The sequence below is a fragment of the Fusarium musae genome, chromosome 4 (genome assembly GCF_019915245.1).
Source record: "Fusarium musae strain F31 chromosome 4, whole genome shotgun sequence".
Lineage (NCBI taxonomy): Eukaryota > Fungi > Ascomycota > Sordariomycetes > Hypocreales > Nectriaceae > Fusarium > Fusarium musae.
Window position 1 is genome coordinate 1,068,641 of NC_058390.1, and position 21,944 is coordinate 1,090,584.

Genomic DNA, 21,944 nt, shown 5'->3' on the forward strand with positions numbered 1-21,944 from the left:
GCACAAGCGCCGAACCCTTTGATCTAGGACCATGGCGTCGTTATTGTGCATTATAATTTCACTTCATTTCATGTAGGTATTCTATTTCAGGGATATCGCAAGCTTGCAGCCATCAGGTGTGTCCAGACCAAGCCATGTTTCAACCACCAAAACGCCATATCCCCGTCTCTGAACGGAAATGGGCCACCAACGAGTCTAGATACAAGATCAACACCTCATTGGCCCATCTCTCACGTAAAAACAATATAGTTTAGATTATCAAGCTTCCCGACCTCCCGGGTTGGGTTACACTCAGACCGGTCTAGTTTCCCAGGGCTGAAAGTCTCGTTGACCAGGGGTTCAATGTTATCAATGCTGCTATTCGCTGCGGCCTCAACGCTACCGTTTGCAACTCCCGCACTTCTGATCATGTGCGTTTCACAACCAAACGGAATATTAGTGATCCTGGCGAGGTTTTCGGATAGATAAATAGATCCTTGAAAAGACAGTCCAATGATGATCCCTGGTGAGACATCTCCAACTCGCCCAGCATGCCGCTTTGGGTCAAGGGGTCCCCTGTGGCTCTCCTCTCCATGGCGCCAAACCTCACAGGGCGTCCTATCCTGACACTGCGTTTGCGACAATATGTCAGGGGTTGTGATACTCTCAAAGCTGCGGGTAACGCCATGGCTGAATAGTCCTAACCCCCGGCCCCCAACGGCCAATATCACAGTTGCAGAGGCTGCGAGTGACATATCGAGGCTCAGCCGCTTCTAATAGTTTGCTGTTCGAGCCTCAACTCTACGGAATATGCCGTCTCTCAACTTATCGCCAGCGGCCTATCACTGTTGCAATATTGTGAGGCTGCATGCAGGAGGTCAAGAATAGTCACACACGTTCACACCCCTTGATATTAGGCCAGGGGGGAGGCAGGAAAACTTAGGGCCTCTTTTATAAGTGATCAAAAGATTTAGGTAAGTTTAGTATAACTTGGGAAGACTTTAGACCAGTTTATTTTAGTACCCGGATTTATTGTCCGAGGTTTTTCTTCTCCCCGAGGCAGGCTCTGGACTCAAGAATGAAGGGGCTCTGCACTACCTGAAAGGTCTAGGTCTCCGGTGGCAAAAGGAACGGTGCTATCAAGCGCCTATATTGAGATATTGTTAAAAATCGGAGCCTAGGCTCTGTGTTCTCATAGGATGCATGTGTTGTACCGATTCAGCTTCATGCTCAGCTCCTTTTAGTCAGGCTGCGGCTCCTTTGTGATGTATGCCGTAGGGCTTGCTTGTGATTTATTAGCGTGGAGAAGAACCACATGTCGGTCTCAAGGACTTTGACCCTTTCTATTTCCTTCACCCCGAGTTTTATCACTTTCTCTTCATCACAGCTCTGCATATTTGAACCATGGTATTTCCCTCTCGTCTTCTCCCTTGCTTCATTCAGTCATTGACACCTGTCACAGGCACACGGAGGGTACTGGGATCCCAACTCTGTTGGCAATGTAAGTCGACTACGCTTTCATCTGCAGAGAACTGGTATTAACAAGACCAAGTATAATCAGACACCACCCCCTGCTGTACCTCACCAAGCCCACGGCGGTGCATATACTCCAGGCAGCTCGGTCGTCGTGAGTATCTATATATCCCGAATACCCTCCCAGTGTCTCATCTTCTACAGTCCTACCAGAGCCAGCCATACACCCATCCATATCAACAAGCTGTATCGCCTTCTACAAGCCCACTCTCGGCCCAGTCCCACAGCTATCCAGCTTCCCCTGGGTCGCTAGGATACCAACAGTCCATCCCTCTTGGGCAACCCCAGACTCAGAACACAATGCAATACCAACAGCCATCTATGGTTAGTAACTACACATCATCTACTATTGCAACCACTGACAAGTCCAGGCCTACAATGGTCAACAAGGTGTCATCTATCAACAGGGTTCTGGCAGTGGTCAGCAGGACGGACCAATGGTAAAGCTCTTCCGTGGTTGTTTTTGTTTCTAGTATCTAAATTGAACATTTCTCAGCAGAACAAAGGTGCCATTGTCCCCGTAACTACCACGCCTCTCACGACTTCGACCAGTCCAAATGAGAAAGAAGTGAATACTCTCCCATCTTATCACAAGTATTTACTGACAATGCTTTCAGGTTTCTGAAAAGGAGTTTCCTATTAAGCTTAAAGGAAGCAAGCACTTCTTTGACTCGCGATCCATCTACAGATGGCGCAACCCTGTGTTGTACCAGAAGCCTGGTTACACATACACGAACAGTGAGGTTAAGTTGAGACATAGAGACTATGCGGGTCGTGTCTCCTTCAAGCCTCGTTCAGATCGGTATCTGCACCACAATGATGGCTACCTACGTAACATGTATGTTGCATGTGTTGATTCCATCTATGAAGGCCCTGGCACTTCAACTTGGAAGAGAACCTATGTTCGCAAGGTCGCCCCGATGAAGGTGCGCATTGCTACATGGATCATTGACTTTAGCTACGATCCCAAGAGTTGGGAAGATTGGGGTATCATGGTGTTGAGAACTTTCCCGGCTGCTATTGCCATGGCTCTTGTTGTAAGTTTGCGTGTTGATAAAATATTTTGACAAGTATACTAACATCGGCAGTTCTGGGATGGCAAGCCTAATGTCATCAAGCGAAACCTCGCTTATGCTCCTGTTCTTTACAGGTATTATGGTGACGCCAAGGTCTGGAGCAACCTGCTCGAGAACCGCAAGGGTCTATCCCTCATGGCTCGTAACAACCAGATCTATCGCATGTTGAGACCTCGCTATCTCTGCTTCCTTCGTGAGCCCTTCAACGACGAGAACAAAGGAGTAGATGTCCGCAGCGTCGTCGAGTGGGAGAACAATGAGGGACAAGACACAAATCTTGCCTATCTCTTCGTTGCCTACTCTACTGAACATTTTAGCCATAGCTCTGAGCAGGACATGATGGCTCTTCATCACATCGCCGAGACCGCTTGTCGAGCTGCAAAGCTTCCTGCCTACTGGATCGCTTGTAGCTGCATGCGCGATGAGAACGAACTTGAGTCTGATGTTTATCGCATCTCAGATGTTCTCCGCGGTTCAGACAGGATGGTCATCGCTGTCGGAAGGGGTAAAGGCTCCAAGGCTGGACACTCAGGCAAAGCCAACACTGAGTCTCTTCTTCGCGAGTGGGGAAGTCGAATGTGGACTTTCCCTGAGGTTCTTCTGAGCCCAGGCCGAACTATCTCGGTCTACACTCGTGACGGAAATCTTCAGTCCCCCTTGGTTGTGGCCAAGAACCAGTTTGCTGCTCTGGTTTGGACGTACATGGACTCTGACATGGCTCGCCATCTGATTGATCATTATCTCGGCTCCATTAACCTGAGTCGTCTGGAGCAAGCTGTTCTGGCACTCAAGTGTCTTTACAGCCGCCACACTACGGAGTATCTCCCTGGCGACCAGGCTTACGCCCTCATGGGTCTCTTGAGACTTCGACCTCAAGTTGACCGAACCGACACTGCCTTCCAGGCTTTCTCAAGACTGTCTTTGGCGAACGACTCCGACAGACTCCTCGAGAGGTACATCTGCACACTCCCCCGAGACAAGGATCAGCCATGGTACGACATGGAGGATGCCTATGAGTCAGCTCTCTGGGACATTACTCCTTATTGCCAGGTAGCTGGTATCGCCGACAAAGACACCATCATCATCGATGGTGCCTGGGGCATCTCCATCCGCTGGAAGACTTTCTATCCCGTGTACTGGTCTACTGGACCGTCATGGAAGAGATACTTCGCAGCATTGGCAGTTGAGTGGAACGGAGTCTTCTTCGTCATTGCAATTGCACTCATCGCAAGTGGTGCGTCCGCTAGCAGCTCTTCTGGCACTTCCTCTAGCAGCCCGTATGGTTATACCACCGGCGCCAGCGCTACTTCTGCAACTGCCCTCATTGCCCCTGGTGTCATCTTCCTCCTCCTCTTCGTCTGGATCTGGTTAATCACACCCAACCTGGTTCGAGTTATTTATGGTGGCAAGTTTGCTGATACCCAAGCCGAGATGTTTGGCTTTGAAGGGCATCTCAACGCCCCCACTATTGAGAGGTCCATTTTTGGAGGTAACTTTGGTCGCTTCTCCTGGAGCACTAATGGAAGCCCCCTCAGCCGAAGTGTCGTTAACGAAGATGGCGAGCGCGTGGGAATCGACCCTTACAAGGATCCTGAGGTGAGGATGAAGGTTGAGGCAGCCAAGCAAGCTCGTCCAGGCGACATGAGGGTGAGTCACTTTTGCCTTCTGTGGCGTTTTAATTGTTGACTAACAATTTCAGATTTTCACTCTTGTAGATACGTACAACATGGAGTTGACCTTGTTCGAGGCTGTCAGGCCACCTGTCACTCTCATGTTCTGTGCTTCCGAGGGTGGCATGCAGCGAGCTATTGGATGCTCTTATGAGTGGGAGACGCAGACTATGTATCGCGAGACAGTCCTAAGAATGCCCACAACAGCCTTGAACCGAATGGATCGTGTTCCTCGATTCCGCATGGGAATTCAACGGCCTACGTATCCTTCTGCTCCGTTGAACGGGGCTGTCTAAGTATTGTAATCGGCTACCATGGAAATCTGGCTTGTATAACTGTTTTCTCAACTGTCATTTATCAAAGATTGATCATCAGTTAGTTTGTATCTAATCTACTTTCCATTTCTTCTAATTTCGCAAACTTTATATCGTGTGAAGTAAAACAAATCAAACCTAGTTTCGCAAGCCCTTATAAAGCCCTGCCCGTCGCTAAAGAGGCTATTCTCTACCTTGTTTTCATCTTACTTGGCCTGGCGATGCAGGAAGTCATGCTATATCCTTTGTACACAAATACAGTCGCGCCAATGATGAACCCATGACAATGAAGCTATCCAACCTGCAGGATGGAGATGCCCAAGCAGGCAGTCTACTCAGTGGGCTGTTTGATATACTGGGAACTGAGGCACAGAATAATACATGCCATCATTGTTATCTTCGTCATTTGTTTCTTCCTCTTCTTGTTCATTCTACCTCCAAGGGAATCAGCCTCTTGGCCCTTACGATGTTTCTCATCTTATTTACCGGGATAACGTGTTGGGATTATCGCGGTAGTCTTGGCATTAACAGAAGAAATAGTATCTTAGGACAGAAATTTATTTTCGAGTAAACGCTCAACCATGATCTTGGTTGTCTTGGATCCTTTGATGCCAACTATACCCCGTAAACTTTGACGATTCGATACCCTCCTTTGGTCATTTCGTCCCACATAATGTGTCTCCCGGGGTGTCCACCTTGGTTATGCTGGTAGTAAGAGGCCTATTGCCGACTCACAAGAGTCGCTGATGAGAGAATACGAGTCTGGCATGTTTGCGTCGTTGCCCTCAAGTTGGTTTCGCAATGCCAAAGTCGCGAATGCTATGTCTCAGCATTAGCTTATTTACGCCGAGGCACACCGAGCAGGAGAGAAAAACTAACCTATGAGAGAGACAAGTTCTGGGTGAAACTTGGAAAGTTTGTTGGCAGGCCTGAGTTCATATGGAGACGGTAGCTGAGTAACCCATGAGGTTCAAGGTCGGGGTGATAGCTATGGTGTGTTAAGGACGATCAAAGAGATCGATGGAAGTGACATACCTTGACGTATATTCCGAATAACTCGAATCTCATCAACGAGGCGCTGGTTTTCCGCTGGTTTTCCTATATAAAGTATAGGGAGGTCAGCTTGCGCTGAGTGAGTATAGTCGGAGTTACCACAGATCTCATCCTCGGGCTCTGAACACTCAGAAGTTCTCTAGGTCCTCATTGTGACACTCACATTATAATAAGCATAATAGAAAACGGCTAGAATTCTCCAAGAGTTGTGACCAGCGTGAGTAATATGTGCCATGATCAAGGAACGGCGAGACTTGATGTGTATCGGGCGTTAAAGGATAGTCAGAGGCGTGTCTATGATATTTCGGCTGGTGAAAGGACGAGAGGGGTTATTGTACTCCACGGAATGATATGAGGAACACGGGAAAACCTCTCAAGGTGGTGAGTCAGGAGAGGCGGATGGGAGATGGTGATGGAACTTGTCGATGAGAAGAAGTCAAAAAGACTGAGAGTGATGTTGATGAGGGAGAATCAAGAATTGAAGATAGGAGGGGAGACGAGTTGATATACTCATGGTCTTGCTCCCGTGCAACTTCCCTTCGTTGTCGATGATTTGTAGAAGCTGCAGTAGCAACAAGCGTGCAGTACGACTTTCGGTATCAATGAACAAGTAGAGGAAACTGCCCCTTAACTCATGTCCCAACCCGAGATTTGGTCAAATAGGAAAGTCCATTTTTACGTTGAGAGAGGCAGCATGTGAAGAGGTATCTACTCATACCATCACCAGCCTTATATGAATCAACGAATTCATGTCATCGAGCATTCATAGGATCAAACATTGCCATAATTTGAGGTATTTATACCTTCTACGAAGTCCAAGCATACCTTCTCATAGCCCGGAAGTACTATAGAAGATATTGGGCGTAATAGACCACAGCACACAGGCCTTGTAGACATGACTATCACCTTCGAGCCGCTCTTGCCGCACGTCTTCCAACTTCCCAACTCATAATAAACGAAGTAGCATCTACAGTGTTGTGGCTGACAGATAAGCATTGCAACTACCTTCACTACCTATCTACTAAGGTAGGGACGTCCTGTTCCAGACAAACCCCGTTTCAGTTTGTGGGTAAGAGGCATATTCTCACGATAATTGAAGTGTATTAAGTTGACAGCAGTTCTGTTCCCGACTTCTTATTGATTTGCTGCTCATTGCTAATCCCAACGTTCTTGTAACGATTTTGACTAGATGGGTATCTTAAGGGCAGCAGGTAGGTAGTAGATAGTGCTTGGGAAATTCTCAATACAGCACTGTTTTCTGCCTAGATATCTGAGTCGGAGAAGAAGGTCCATTGCTTTATAAGTCATATTCTATGATATTTTGGGAACTCACAGTGGAAGTCAGAGCAGCCGATAATGTGAATGTTGCTCTTTTTGCGAAGTGATCATGCTGTAGGTGCGGCCTCCCTAGATATATTACAGCCTTCGGAAACAACACCATACGCTTGAAGAAAGATCCCTTGTCGATTAAAGCTGCCGAGCAGTGTCACGAATGCCTCTTCATCCGAGTTAGGTAAGGCAATTAGGCACCTGAGTAAGGTACCTCCAAGGTACCTAAGTTTCTTTAAGTTACCTGCCTACCTACTTACCTTACCTGGGTACCTAGTTGTAGGAGGTTCAGCGCTTCCAGGTGTCGTGATCCGTCCATGAATAGAGCCTTTCATTGGAACATTGCGCCTCGCTGGTGCTCCAGGACAATCGGTGTGTTTTACAGAGAGCCATAGGTTTTCAGTTTTTCAAGATTGGCGCCATGAATAAACATTTTCTCTCAGTATCTGTGCTTCCATTCGCTGTACTTTTTTATTCATTTTAGTCTTCACAGAGAAAAGGTTATCAGATCTTGCAAGAGCGCCGACTTGTTGCAAGGTTTCTAATCCCCCCATAGATGCAAGACCCCATTTAACCATACCTCAAGCCTTATTTACTCCTCTCACCCTCCCCCCTCTTCATTCTTCTTCTTTTTCTTCTTATTCTTCTCCATGTCCCAGAAAAGCGGGTAGTTTGTCGATAAATTGTTACCACTCGACTCAGTTGCGCCTATGATGAGACCACGGGACCTCAGTGAAGCTTTCCTATCCACGGATAGATTCACAAAACAGAAGGATTATATCCTGCCCGCTTGTGTGGTCACTGAGGCACGAACAATTCCGTCAATTCTTCCCTTGTAGTTTCTTCTTTATCCCCGTCCCCCCTACACCGATTTGCGAATAGCTTCTACCCATTCATACCTAATGTAGTACCCGACTTGGCTCAGGAGATCAAGAGGGACCTGGACAAACATAGGTGATATCATGGTATTGTTATATATGTCGTTATCGCTGGGTTTCGCTGTAGTATCGGGCCAAAGTTGTGGAAATTCCTAAAAGAGGTACAGGGGGGTCAGCTTGTGCTGAGTGAGCGGCACGGTCGCTTGCAATATCTCATCGTTGAGCTCTGAACCCTCAGTATGATCATCGTCTGCATCATCACCCACATTCAACCGAGAGTCGTAGTTCCGTGTAATGTTTACGACACCGTAGGTCCGCTCATAAGTCCGCTCCCAAGCAGACGCCTGGTCGGGGGCGTCGCATGAAGTCAGAGAGCGAGATAGTAGGGCCGATAAAAACAGTGGAAGTGCTCAAGCTCATTGGTCCTGTACAGTAGCGAGGCCTATTCGCAGTGGCATGTCCAGGGAGTGATTGGAATATGTAAAGATGCTGAGAAAAAGGAGTAAGTCGTGGAGAAAGGATAATAGGATAAGCGATCCTTCTTGATTCATTGCACGTCCCTTGCGAGAGTCGCTCAGGAAGGCCTACTGTGACAGATCATATCAAGTGGATGAATACCAATTCCAACTCTACCGTGCCATGGGTTAGCTCTCGTTGCTTTTTAGGTTTTTGAGGCTTTTGTGAGCTTTGCTGCCTGGCGCAGTGTAATTTTATCTTGGAAAATATACTTTTTATGTGCACATATAACCACCAAGCGCCTCTCAGCTTTGTTGGCTCCCTTTTCTCCTTCACTCACATCTGAGCGGGCAGTTATTTATCAAAAGTTACCACTGAACAGTCGCGCCAATGATGAACCCATAGAATGCATTCAGCAGGATGCCACCAAAGTCTACAAAACTGCTCGCGCTTAAATGGGTACTGAGGTCCGCATTTGGCTGTTTCTTTTTGTTTGTTGTTACAAGTATGCATGCGAGCAAGTGGCTAGTATGTGTTTTCATAGGATTCCAAGGTCGCAACGAAAAACGAGTCACGCAACGATAAATCTCAAGTGAACCAGCATTCTATGTGCTCATAATTTCTTCAGGGTTTCTTTTCTCTTGACTTTTGCTTTTCTTTTTCTTAATTTACAAGCTTGGTCTATTTTTACCATTTATATGAGATGGCTGCATATCTCTCTTGCCTCCATAAGAAAGATGAGGAGAGGCACATGTACTAAAAAGCAACACCAAAACGATAGCAATGAAGCACAGCAGAGTAAAAGTTTAGAGATATATCATTTAACCTGTTCACTAAGTAGAGTTTAAAAATAAAATGGAATATTCAAGATCGACTCCAGGGCTCCTCCGTGGATATCAGTGTACGGAGGTACCTTTACGGAGCTCTTATCGATAAGACGCGGGGCACCCTGTCTGCCTGGAACCAACGTCAACTTGCTGTGTCTCACACTCTACCTTCGCACCTTATCAAACATTCGGAGTCTTCACGATGGAGGCATCTGCTTTGAAGGCTTGGGGTACGTCTCACTATGAAAACCTGCATAACTTTGTAGCTAATATATGTGCCAGAGTTGGACAACAATGTCCAGCTAGTCGATCCCAAACGCGACGCTCTCTACAACTTCGACGCCGATGCTCAGAAGGTCATAAACAACGAGAAGGCATGGAAGCAAACACCAGACTATTTCAAGCATGTGCGAATAAGCGCTACTGCTCTTATAAAGATGACCATGCACGCGCGATCTGGCGGCAACCTTGAGGTCATGGGCTTGATGCAAGGCTACACCCACCAGGACACATTTATCGTCACCGACGCATTCCGACTGCCTGTTGAAGGAACAGAGACTCGTGTCAACGCCCAAGGCGAAGCGAACGAATATCTTGTCGAGTATCTTGATCTATGTCGAGCGCAGGGCCGACAGGAGAACGTGGTGGGCTGGTACCACAGCCACCCAGGCTACGGATGCTGGCTGAGCGGTATCGATGTCGATACAGAGGCCATGCAGCAGAAATGGCAGGATCCTTTCCTTGCCGTCGTTATCGACCCCGATCGCACTATCAACTCAGGCAAGGTCGACATTGGCGCTTTCAGAACCTACCCGGAGGACCACCAGGCTGGCACAGTCACCTCTGATGGCTTCCAGGCAGTGCCGCTCGCCAAGGCTGCCGAGTTTGGTGCTCATGCAGGCCGCTACTACAGTCTCGAAGTGTCCCATTTCAAGAGCTCTCTCGACTCGCATCTCCTTGAGCTCCTCTGGCACAAGTACTGGGTACAGACTCTTAGCCAGAACCCACTGATCACGAACCGCGACTATGGCAACAAGCAGATGCTCGATTTGAGCTCTAAGATCAAGGACGCGATGACAGGCATCACGAGAAGCCGAAATGGACAAGGCATGATGGGTACGAGCCATAAGGGCTCCGACAAGGCCATGGACAAGCTGGCAAAGGAAGCCAGCCTCATTGCATCTAAGGAGAGGTCTGGTCTGGTTGCTAATCAGGTCAAGGCTAGCGTTTTCAACGACCTTGGGTTAAAGGCTGAAGAACCAACATCGTGAAAAGGAATGACACTGGGATTATGGGAATGCATGTAGCATAACGAAACGGCATAGATGGCGTTCAGAGGTGAAATCGGCAATCTTTACTTTTATCTGCGCTTAGGATCTTAAAGTGCATTCTTCCTCCGTATTGCATCAGTATGGGAAGCTAGGTGTTTAGTCTTCAAGTGTCCTGAAGAAGGGTTTTTCGACGGCATAACTACTTCCTAGAGTTCAGTAGGTTGCAATACGGTGCCCAGTCAATAGCCTCCCCAATTGATGACTCACTATTCAACAAATTTCGCTTTATCCAGAAACAGATCTGGGCAAGCAAGCAATGTGGATAAAATAAGTGGGTGGAGGATTGCCTACCTTATGGATAAGCGTAAACTCGACGACACAAAGAGCTAAGCTATTGGTTATATTCTTATTGATCAGAATGTGTGACGTTATTGATCGCAGGAAATCCTTTCATTGGATTGGATTAGTAAGTACAATTTTATATGTTTGTGGTTCTTGATATCCGCTGGTGTTGGTGTTGGTGGGTTATGTTCAATAATTACGAATAGATATTCTCGCCTCATACGGTTCACTTAAAGCTATAACGCATCGAATAAAACGAGACTAAAGATAAAGACACATTCCCCATCCATTGTGACCGTAAATAAAGTCTTGCTGGCTAGAGCATGTCGCGAAATCGACGCCACGTCGACTTGACAACGAGAATTACCCTAGACATCGATAGTTCATCTGAACGGGATGCCTCCCTCAAAAGATACTACGGACAGGAACACAACGAGACACTGCATTATAGATTGTCCCTGTAGCAGATGGAAGCTTGCATAGCCTGTAGCCATGTGCCGCGTCCAGCCATCGGCAGTGTTACCAATGGCAGTTCAAAAAGATGGAGATGATGAGTCTCCAGGAATCTAGATGCAACGCTTGTGCAACTGAGCACGTTGTGGCTCGAGCTTGACTGGGCAACGATCGCCTAGCAGCCGAGCACACGACGACAACCCGAGAGGGAAAAGGAAAAGCGATGCGTGGGTATTTAGGCTGAGGAGATCAATCGGTATTATGTAGGATAAAATTCAAACTCAAAGAGTCATTTCTTTCCGCGTGTCGGTCCTTTTTCCTGTCAAGAAACACGAGGAGTAATTAAATTGAAGTAGCTAGCTGAAAGGAGACGCTGCTTGTGCAAACATGGTGTGATGGGTGGGATGCATTGATGCGTTCAGTGGCTCAAAGCTAAACCTGACTGACGAAACACGGCCAAGACGTCAGTCACCATTGGTTACAGTTCGGTACGAAACTCATCGGATCGACGTCTCAGTTTCTCTCACTCATCACATGCATGCTGTGGTTGTGGTTGTTTTACGCGGGAATTGCCTCGACAGCGCTGATGCACTGTTAATGTGACTGAAGAGTCAGCTCCATGGATTGGATACTTGGTGATGATATCGTCCAGCTGTTGGATATGCCGTATCCAGATGCCAGCCAGATTCGATGTAATCCTTGCCGTAGCTCGACACCATCTTCTCTTGGAAAATTTCCTAATTCATGGCATCCTGATGCCGATTTTGGGTTGTGATGAAACCCTAGCAGACCTGACGTCGGTTCTCTTTTTTCCTGGGAGCTCAAGCTATGATGTGACGTCATGACACGCTCACTTTAACGTTGAGCTAACGAAAAGCTTTGACACGATCGCGGCATTGGCCACGATCAAGATCAGCCCACGCGGCCAGTTAATTAACCTGGAGATTAGTCTAACCTACCGTACCTAGTCTCGTACAACAGCCGTAGAGAATTAGGAAATGAAGGGGAAAATCAAGGCACGCGATGTGTCGACTTCAATCAACAAAACGTCAAATTAGGCCATTACGTATCATTGGGTCTGGAAATTGAGCTATGACGATTTGCTCATGAGCTCAGGAGCTGGGGTTTGCCTATGAAGCCATCAGGTTAAAAGTCAGTGGAGAACGTGGGGAGCGAGCTAAACAATAACAGCTTCCTCGAGCTCCATCTGCCAGCTTTAAAATTCATCATTCCAGCCAAGAACGGGCATCCTTGTTTTTGAGTTGACGGACAGAAAAGATATCGGAGGCTCATTGACATCCTTGTCAATTCCTTCAGCGTCAGCTCTGCAAGGTGGGATTCCCACTGGGAATTATATCATGGGACAGGCTTGGACAGGGCAGATCATCGGCGGAATCCACATTGGCGATCCGGAGAGGACCTCGGGAATAAGAAGATACCAAATTTTGAAGATACAACGTCAGAGTCAAATGCAAAACTCAATGTCAATGCTATGTCACTCTCTTCGATTCAGTAACAGCACGCAAGACACAAGAAATCAGGAAGACAAGACGTACAAAGTCAGACCTGCACCACCGACCGATCCTTGGCAGAGCAAGCAGATGAAAAAGAGAAAAAATGCACCCTGCATTTGACTAGACTGGTGCCCGTAGTGCTGTCTTACCAGGCTTTGAATCACTATTCAGCGAACCAGCCAGGGGTCTATGAGACATGTCGCAACATTTGATGGGTTTCCCTGGGGCAACCTTCTTTATGGGCCCATTATCTCGACAGTGAATGCAATAAATAATATCACCAGCACCGAAGAGTAAGCCGTGGCTTGCGATTATCAACGACTATCATCTTGTTGCTGGTCAAGAGGTCTAGATCGTCGTCGAGGTAGCATCGCGAAGGGTATAAACATCGAGGCTTAACCGTCTCCCCTGACGCTTCGAAACGCCTAATTGGAGATCAAACAGCATCATCATCGCAATGCAAAAGAGTCGAGAGTCTAGAGCCCACCCTTGTTATCTTCAGCTGCTGCCCTGGTACATTTTCCCTTCCCTTTTTTCCGCTTGTTTGCAGCTCGATCATCTGCTCGACCCCTGCTCAAGTTGGTAGGGTACCTTGCTTGGCCGTAGGGTTCGCTCCGGATTTCAGTGTCATAGCCAAGCAGGGGGGTAGCAGAAATCAGTGATTCAATGAATGTATGCCGATGCCAGTGCCAATGCCAGTGCCCAGACAGAAACGATAGCGCATCGAGGTGCCCGTATGTACTGTAAAATTGGTCTGTGGCCTGGCCTGTAGCATGCGTTGGCGCTGGGCCTGGTCAACACAGTGGAGGGCATATTTGTGTGAATCGGCCGATGACGTCCTCGATCAACATCGTCGCCCTTAGCAAACGTCAACGTCACTGACCACACTACACTCCCTTTCTCCAGCCCAGCTCAACCCAGCCAAGAACAAGCCAACCATTGCCCGGATCCAGCCATTACCGTGTAACTCTCGTACCTGCCTGTCACGGGCGGTCTCCCTTAGAAAAGTATATCTAATCCTGTCTCTCTCCTGCCTCGTACCAGGAGCTCTTTCTTTATTTCATACCCCGTCCAATACCAATTCCTACCTAATACAATACCCAACTGCTTTGTGATACCCATCCCTTACCAGAGGATACCAAACAACAGCTTCTTCATTTGTTACCTACGTCTACGCTTCGCAACGCAACGCATCCTACCCCTCTCATAATAAGATCGACTTCTGCTTCGTCCCTTATCCACTACATCATCGTCAGCTGAACCTAACTCTAAAAAAGAGTTACCGTCCTAACATTTCTAACGTCATACTTTCCGGTGGCACAACGATTTAATAACGAGATACCCCATACGCTTTTGCCCATCATGCCCGGTGCCCCAGACGTCAACAAACCTACAGACATCAAGACAAAGGAGGCCGATGTCAACCGAAAGCTCCAAGTTTACGGTATCATTTCCGCCTTCCAGAATGGCAAGGTCCCTTCGGTTAGTATTCTCCGCGCGATCCCATTCTTCCTCACATTCTAATGCATTCTCCTCCAGAACGACCAAATCGATGTCGCTCTAAGCAGTTTTCTCGCCTCTCGCGCCCTCTCTGGTCGCCACGAGAAGCTCTCCGCTGAGGGTCAAGAGCTCGTCAAGGATGCTGCCAACGTCATTCAGCAAGCCAAGCACCTCCTTCTCTCCAAGAACGAGGGCAACCTGATTCAGGATTTCATCTGGCAGACCACTCAGTTCGACCCCAAGAGTGTCAACACACCCAATGCCCCCATCAGCAAGGACGCCGCTAAGCAGGATGGTGACCAAGCTCTCGAGGGTTTGAGAACTCTTGGCCAGCTTCTCATCACCAACGGACAATTCCGAAAGCTTCTTTCTGATGCCACAGTCCTCTTCCGTGATATGGCTGGCGATGCTGCTACCAATGCCGCTGCCCGTGTCCGCCCCTCTCAGGAGCAGCTCCAACAGATCGACGAGCCTGCTCAGGACAATGTCTGGCACGAGGCTCCCGATTTTTCCAAGGACAACCTGAAGCAGCAGGCCAAGGGCTTCTACAGTGGAAACCCCAAGGAAGATGTCAAGGACGTTGCTTCAGCTGGTATCAACGCTGCCGCTCCTGGACAGCTCCAGCAGAACCAGCAGTCCAATGCTCAACAGGGTACTTACCCTCAGGTCACCACCGGTACCGAGACTGGTAATGTGCCTGCGTCAACCGACGCCGCTCGTGAAACCGCTCGCCAGACCGACCCCCAGGCTGGTAAGAGTGCCGCTAAGCAAGTTGCTGAGGCCAAGCTCGACAACAAGGTCGATCCTGAGACCAAGGAGAACATCCTGCAACGCAATGAGGAGTACCGCCGCAAGGCCCGCAACTACTTCGATAAGAAGATGCCTCAGGAGCGTAAGGATCAGACTATCTGGCGTCTCAAGAAGATGATTCTTGAGTGCCAGCAGCATGAGGACTACTCTCAGGCCATTCAGACTCTTCTTCGCCTGGCTGAGAATTACAGCCGCCACGGCCGCACTCTTGGCCAGGGCTCTACCGACACTGCTAAGGACGCACGCGGTGGCCTTGCTGCCGCTGAGCGTGACCTCCGCACTATCATTGAGCGATTCGCCAATGGCACCTCCACCGAGGATCTTTGGGAGGCCATCGGTCAGATCTACCGCGACGCTGATAACGACCGTGAGCTCAAGGACTGGTTCAAAGCTATGGATTCTTACATCCGCCGATGCCTCCTTCAGCAGGGTTACATCCTCGAGGATGAGTCCACTCGTGAGTGGGATCAGCTCTACGACCAGGGACGATACCTCCTCCGCAACAAATACCGCGGTCACACCGACCGTGTTGTCGATGAGGTCAAGTTCCTTGCCGACCAGTTCGACCAGGACCCTCAGAACCACGCTTTTGCCGAGTCTCTCCAGAAGCTGTTCAAGGACCTCGGCAACGACCAGGATGGCAAGCCTGTCTTCAAGCCTCATCTGCTCAAAGACTTGAGGGATGTTATTCTCCCCGCCGCCCTCGAGAACATTGCCTATATCCCCATTCCCCGAATTGAGTACACCGACTCCCAGGTTGATGCTATCATCGAGAACCTAGTCCTCGAGAGTGACAACTTTGCCCCCAATATCTTTGAGGTCTCCAGCGAGCACTACTTCCGATGGGGCCGCAAGAAAATCGCTAACAAGAACCACCAGACCGTTGAGGTCAAGGTTGCTGGCATCCAGATGGATCTTCGTGATGTGAGCTTCCACATCAAGCGCAAGCAGGGCTTCCCTTCCATCACCGACACTGGTGTGGCTGACATCATCCTCCCTGGTGATGGCTTCTCATTCAAGATGAAGGTCTCTACCGCCGACAAGAAGGATCGCCAGAACTACTTCAAGGTTGAGAAGGTCGATGTTGACTTCAACAAGCTCCAGATCAAGGTCAAGAAGTCCAACCATAAGCTGCTCTTCTCCTTGTTCAAGCCTTTCATGCTCAAGGTTATTCGTCCTCCTCTGCAGAAGGCTGTTGAGAAGGCTATCAAGGACCAGTGCAACAAGTTCGACCAGCTCCTGTTCCAGGTGAAGCAGGAGGCTGACCGTGCTGCTGCTGAGGCCAAGAGCAACCCCGAGAACGCTCCCAACATCTACAACCGCTACTACACTGCTGCCCAGCAGCAGTTCACTAAGGGCAAGAAGAAGGCTGAGGCGGCTGCTTCTGATAAGAAGGCCAACATTGCCATGACCAAGGAGGACAGCATCTTCCCCAACATCGACCTCCCTGGTGGCATCAGCACCAAGGCTACCGAGTACAGGGAGCTTGCCCGCAAGGGTGACAAGTGGGAGAGTCCTGTCTTCTCTATCGGCTCCGCCAAGAAGAGCACTGACATTCCTTCCGCTCCCAAGATCCAGCGCAAGGCTCACCCCGTGTCAGACCTTGGACCTAAGAACACTTCCAACGCTGACTACGACTTCTACCCTGCTGGAGGTAACGCCCACACTGGTAATGGTGCGTTGAACGGCGGTAACGGTCTCCAGATCGGTAACGGTGCTGTTAATGGCAAGCACCCTGCTGGTTTCGCCAACGGTCAGACCGGCCTGCCCACTAGCCAGGCCCCTTTCACCGCTGGCCAGGTCAACCCCGTTTAAATCCAATGTGACGGAAATGCCAATCAGGCACAGGAAAAATAATAGTGGAGGATCACTGACGTTATACCCATGCTCATGTACTTGAGTTGCCTTTATTCTCTTTGTTTTTGATACCACACTGGAAGCAATGACGATGGGCGGATAAAGCACGATGCGAGGATTGTGCTTGGTTAGGGAAAACTACAGATTTTATTAATTAGTGATGTGACGGCCGTTTCCTTTGTTCCGAGGGTATACACGATTGGTTGATAGTTGAAATTGACTTCTTTACCTTGAATGTTTTGTTCCACTGCGAAGTGATGTGCTATGCGGCGTTGGAACGGCTTTGACGGTTGAGCATTTACAATGACTTGTCCGCCTGAAGCATTTTGGTCGGCCTTGTATGCGATGGAAGCTCTATCGGAACAAGAAGCACAGAATGAGGTAAATGTTATGAAGCTGTAGTCAAACGTCAATGATCATAGTGGGGGTTGTACAGAAAAGGTTTAGCGAGTACAGCCTCAAGACTAGGTACCTACGTCACCACCATGAAGGTATGGCATGGCACTCCATGATTCTTGCCCTTTGAGGCCTCATTCACTTATTGATTGATCTAAAGTTTAACCATAAATCCTCCACCAAGATTCAGTGGATCTTTCTCACAAGAGACACTACATCCACTGTGACCACTGAAGCATCCCGTCACATCCATCAAAAGCCGCTGAAAAAAACAACATCTCACATATCTATTTACCAAGACACATCCCCCTTCCTCTCTACGTCGCATGCCCTCGATGTGATATGAGATATCATGACGTCCACAAATCTCGCACCTGAGCAGGTGCATGCCTTGTTTGATATCCTCACACACCACGAAACATACGCAGAGATCCAGAGCTTCAAGTATCCAGATGCAGTCACAGGCTATGGCTATCCTTTCTCAAGAGCAACGGTTGAACCTCAAACTACGCAAAGCGCACCCCCAAACACAGGATGGAGAAGCTGGGCTGGAACACCTGTGAGCTCAAGACCAGGAACGCCAAAGCAAGGGGCTGCAAAAGACGCCAAGGAAACTCCTAGCGAGGACGACGATAAGAAACCTTCTTCATCACCTATTCTTCATACCATGTTAACACGGTTCATTCTAAAACTTCCGGGTGTGCGGGATCTACCACGCGAGTTTTGGTCTATCAGAGTACAAGGCTTGTTGACGAGACTCGGAGAGGCAGAACTTTCAGAGAGCTATGATAAAGGTGCTCTGGGGACGCGAAAGGTGCTTGCGACTGGATCGAGTGGACTCCTTGAAATGGTTGGTCGAGGAGTTTTTGGCGGTGTCAAGAAGACAGTTCGACCGGATAAGTCTCCGGATAAGAAGGTTGAGTACGATCGGACCAAGGCCGCAGACCTGGTAAAGGCGTGGGATGATGTTGTTGAGGGCTTGGTATATGGAGGTTTGGCAGATGAGATGTTTGATCATTTCAGCAAAACTTCAGATCTTGAGAGTCATTCGCCAGTCATTGGAGCAGCAGCTGAATACGCCATCATCCAGTAAGTTCCAGATGAGATATACCACCTCCCACTAACAAAAACAAAGCCTCGCTACCTTCATCCACCATATCTTTGTCCTCTCTCCAGAAGGCCAATATCTCCTCAAACTACTCGAAAACGTCCACAACCTCATCCCCTACAAGATGGTCAAGCAGACTTTACGGATGGGCAATGCCGCTAGTATGATTAGCGCCATGATGCGCCTACTCCTTGCAAAGTTGAGCGTTACGAGCGTCACCAACTGGATCGGCTTGACCGCCAATGCTGATGATGGCATGAACCTCTTGCAGCGGATCATCTCATTAGTTTTGTCGTGGGATGCTGGAGAGTTTCGGAAGAGCGCAGACAAGGTTGAGAGAGCTAAGGATCGACCGAGTGACGAAATGCTCGAGGCTATTCGTCAGTATATCGCTATGAGTCGCGATGAGCATAAGACGGTTCGTAATGCCAGTGAGGAACATGCTCAGTCGATTATCACCGCCATTTTCAACGGGTCCAATCCTACGTTAGCAACTCAGCTTGATGATCAGAAGCACGCGCAGTGTCTAGAGTATTATTCTGCTCTTCTCTCCGTGCGCGATCGTGAAAGCATCACAACAGCCTTCTGTCGCCAGCCTCCCGATCTCTTTACTGCGACTATCAAGGATCTATTTGCCGCCTATGAACCTATGATCCGCATGGTACACTCTCAGATAGATTTGCGGGAGCATGTCGAAGCGGGTCAATTGTTCATCGATGAGTTTATCAAGGCTGGCAAGCCGAAGAAGGACGGCAGCATGCCAACTGTGGACGATTACGTTGGCCTTTTCATGAGAAACCGAGAGCTCATGTATAGATGGGTTCATGCGTTTGCAGCATCATGTCCTGATGTTTGGGAAGAGATGAAGAAATGGACCAACGATGCCGTACTCAAGTTTCGCCAGGAAAGAAAGCCTGTGCAAAAGACGAGCAATGCCGAAGCGGGAGAGCAGGCCACCAATGGTACTATTGGTGTGAGCACAATGGAAGACCAACTAAATAAGTTATTCCAGTCGGTTCCTGAGAAGTCTCAAAAGGACGTTCTCGTTTCATTGGATAACCACGCAGCATACCTTGCTCAAGTCGAGGCCCTTTCTCTTTGCCGCCTACAGCGCATCATTGACTCAGGCGATTCAGAATCAGGCAAAATGTCAGGCCCAGGCATGTATCTCTCCCGATGGCAGAGCCTGCTAGAAGACACGGCTATAACACCAGAAAAGCCAAAGGGGCCCGTCAGACATGGGAAAGATGTCAAGAATGCTCTTACTATGGGTAAGATTGGAGTTGAAGGCACGGAAAAGGCGAGAGAAGAAGCCCTTCAAGCAGCTATCGAGGAAGCTGAGGAGGGACCTGAAGCTCCCGACGTAAAGGTGGTGATAAAAGAGCTGGCAGATGGATTCAAGAAGCTGCTACAGGAGAGCTCTGGAAAGGATATGAGGTAATACGGGTTGAAGTGATACAAGCGAAGGTCTCATGAATAATAGAAGAAACGAATACACATGAATACAAGGTAAACAGTTGATAGCAAGTTTTACCAAAACTAGGATAATGCTGTGAAATCATGAACATGATGATACATCGATCCTGTGATCTTCTGACAAATGTGCCCCCTTTCGTGATAGATCTTTGCAGTATCCTCTCGTTTCGCGGTTTGAGAAGTATAGTAGATTCTTGATCTCACACAGACATTGTTGGCTTCAGCCTTCCAAAAACTTGTGGCGCCTTGACAGAATTTCTGTGTCGTTCAACAGCACTCGGATAGTTGCCGTATGCTTTATCTGTATAAGACTTCTCGTAGAACACCTCTCCGTCCTTTGATGGCGTTGAATCAACGAATAGAGCGAGATAGTGAAGTGGCTTTAGCCTAAGAGTTCCCTTGAGGAGCTTCCGTTGCATGGCGTCCCAATGGCCCCGAAGTGTATCGTCGTGGCGAGCGGTCTCTGACTGGCTGTGCCCGGCGTCTGGGAGAAACACTCCTTGCTCTCGAGCCATTCTTGTCGTTTGGTCCACGAAACAGTCTTTTCTGCGCACGAGGAAACGTATGTCGTTGCCGCTGTCGATCGTCACCCTCGAGGAAATCTGCCGGTGCTTCTATAACCGGCGTCGCTGGTAGGGGCTTGCTAACTTTTGCAGCATCGAGAGACTTCTTGGCGTTGACTCTGATACTGGCAAACTCGACGATGGCTGATCTGGCACCTTCTGGGCAGTCTTGCATCTGGCCTACTCTATAAGCGAGACCATCCAGATAATCATCGATCTCTTGATTCCATGAAATTGGTGATGTTGATTCAATGTGGGTAAGGTCAATCTTGTCAACCTCTTCTTTGGCATCCTCGTCGTCGGATATAACTTCTATGTCAGAATCATCAGGTAGAGCATCTCCAAAGTCGTAGTCTTGAGACTCAAACTCCTGTGCTTGTAGAGGCTCGCCAGGTTTTCGGTTTCTATCAATTGGCCTGATGACGTACTTCTTCATCACGAGGCGAGGCTTCCATACAAGTCTGATGGTAACTCCAGTGGCATCTTGCAATTTCTGCACGAGAGACTTGCAGGGTTTGCAATACTTTCTGGAGAAATACACTTCGAAAACTGGACGAGACCCATCTTCCCAGCGAGCTTGTCGAAGTTGCTTCAGCTGCTTCATCGTGACGTTGTTAAAGTCTTTTGTGATTTCGAAAGTTTGAAGGAGAACGCAGATACCATGAACGGCGAGTTTGACTTCAACGTGAGACCCGCGAAAGATACCCTCCATGTTTCCCATTCTGCAGCCGGTGGGGTCGTCAAACGGACTTCTCATGTTCATACCAAGGGCCTTACCCATGGACACGACTCGCCTGGTCCAAATACTATTTGGAAGAATGCCTTTCTTCTTGTCTAATACATCGCCGTACTTTCCAAGACCATGGCCTGATTCAGCTGCCGCTAAGACAACACGGCGAGATGTTGCAGATACAATGGAAATGAATCCTGTGGTTTTGTTTTCGAGTTGTGCTTCAATTGTGGATCTACAGAGAAAGTTCTTTGCTCGACGATGGCTGAAGATGAAGGAGATATTAGTCCCGAGAACTTGAGCCGTGAGCTTCGTGGTATCAGGGTCGATGACATGGTGGAAGTATATGAGGGGTGATGGGCTGCTGATAGCAGACACGAAGACTGGAAGAACCTCTTCAACTTCCTCCGGGCTCGACACTTCTGATTGCGGTGTGTTCATTTTGAAAATTTGGAAAGGGGAGTGGTGCCTGTGAGTGAAAGGTGTATGAGTGTCTTGAAGTAGTGTATGAGTTTCATGGAGGAATCGAGGACTTGGAGTTGAAGTTATAACACACTTACAGAGCACTCCACTCAAGAAGAAGATTTTAGTGAAGAGAATGAAGGACAAAATGCATCGTGATTCAGGGATGCTTCGATGAAGGTGGATAAATTTGATGATGCGCTTTGCACAAGTTGTGCTCTTAAGAGGAACTCGCACAACTCTTTAAAGCCGGGCCATAACTGACAATATGAGAGTATGCTTCGAGATTAAACAGGGAGAATATGAATAAGTCGTAGTTCGTAATTCGTAATTCGTAACTCGTAACA

General features: G+C 48.4%; 5 protein-coding genes across 5 annotated transcripts; 4 read left to right on the top strand and 1 right to left on the bottom strand.

Moving 5' to 3' along the window:
• Positions 1-1,812: 1,812 nt before the first annotated feature.
• J7337_005281 (uncharacterized protein) lies at positions 1,813-4,554 on the top strand (the record flags this gene model as incomplete). The annotated part of the gene is made up of 6 exons (XM_044822963.1): positions 1,813-1,836; positions 1,884-1,952; positions 2,012-2,080; positions 2,130-2,549; positions 2,601-4,235; positions 4,288-4,554. 6 exons carry the CDS (start codon positions 1,813-1,815, stop codon positions 4,552-4,554), a joined length of 2,484 nt encoding a protein of 827 aa, XP_044681454.1.
• A 4,763-nt stretch (positions 4,555-9,317) lies between these two features.
• RRI1 (COP9 signalosome catalytic subunit rri1) lies at positions 9,318-10,386 on the top strand (the record flags this gene model as incomplete). Its single annotated transcript, XM_044822964.1, has 2 exons — positions 9,318-9,345; positions 9,398-10,386. 2 exons carry the CDS (start codon positions 9,318-9,320, stop codon positions 10,384-10,386), a joined length of 1,017 nt encoding a protein of 338 aa, XP_044681455.1.
• A 3,671-nt stretch (positions 10,387-14,057) lies between these two features.
• Positions 14,058-16,820, top strand: J7337_005283 (uncharacterized protein; the record flags this gene model as incomplete). Its single annotated transcript, XM_044822965.1, has 2 exons — positions 14,058-14,177; positions 14,235-16,820. The coding sequence occupies 2 exons, from the start codon at positions 14,058-14,060 to the stop codon at positions 16,818-16,820; spliced, it is 2,706 nt and encodes a 901-aa protein (XP_044681456.1).
• A 790-nt stretch (positions 16,821-17,610) lies between these two features.
• J7337_005284 (uncharacterized protein) lies at positions 17,611-19,807 on the top strand (the record flags this gene model as incomplete). The annotated part of the gene is made up of 2 exons (XM_044822966.1): positions 17,611-18,347; positions 18,394-19,807. The coding sequence occupies 2 exons, from the start codon at positions 17,611-17,613 to the stop codon at positions 19,805-19,807; spliced, it is 2,151 nt and encodes a 716-aa protein (XP_044681457.1).
• A 422-nt stretch (positions 19,808-20,229) lies between these two features.
• On the bottom strand, positions 20,230-21,576 carry J7337_005285 (uncharacterized protein; the record flags this gene model as incomplete). The annotated part of the gene is made up of 1 exon (XM_044822967.1): positions 20,230-21,576. The coding sequence occupies one exon, from the start codon at positions 21,574-21,576 to the stop codon at positions 20,230-20,232; it is 1,347 nt and encodes a 448-aa protein (XP_044681458.1).
• Positions 21,577-21,944: the final 368 nt, after the last annotated feature.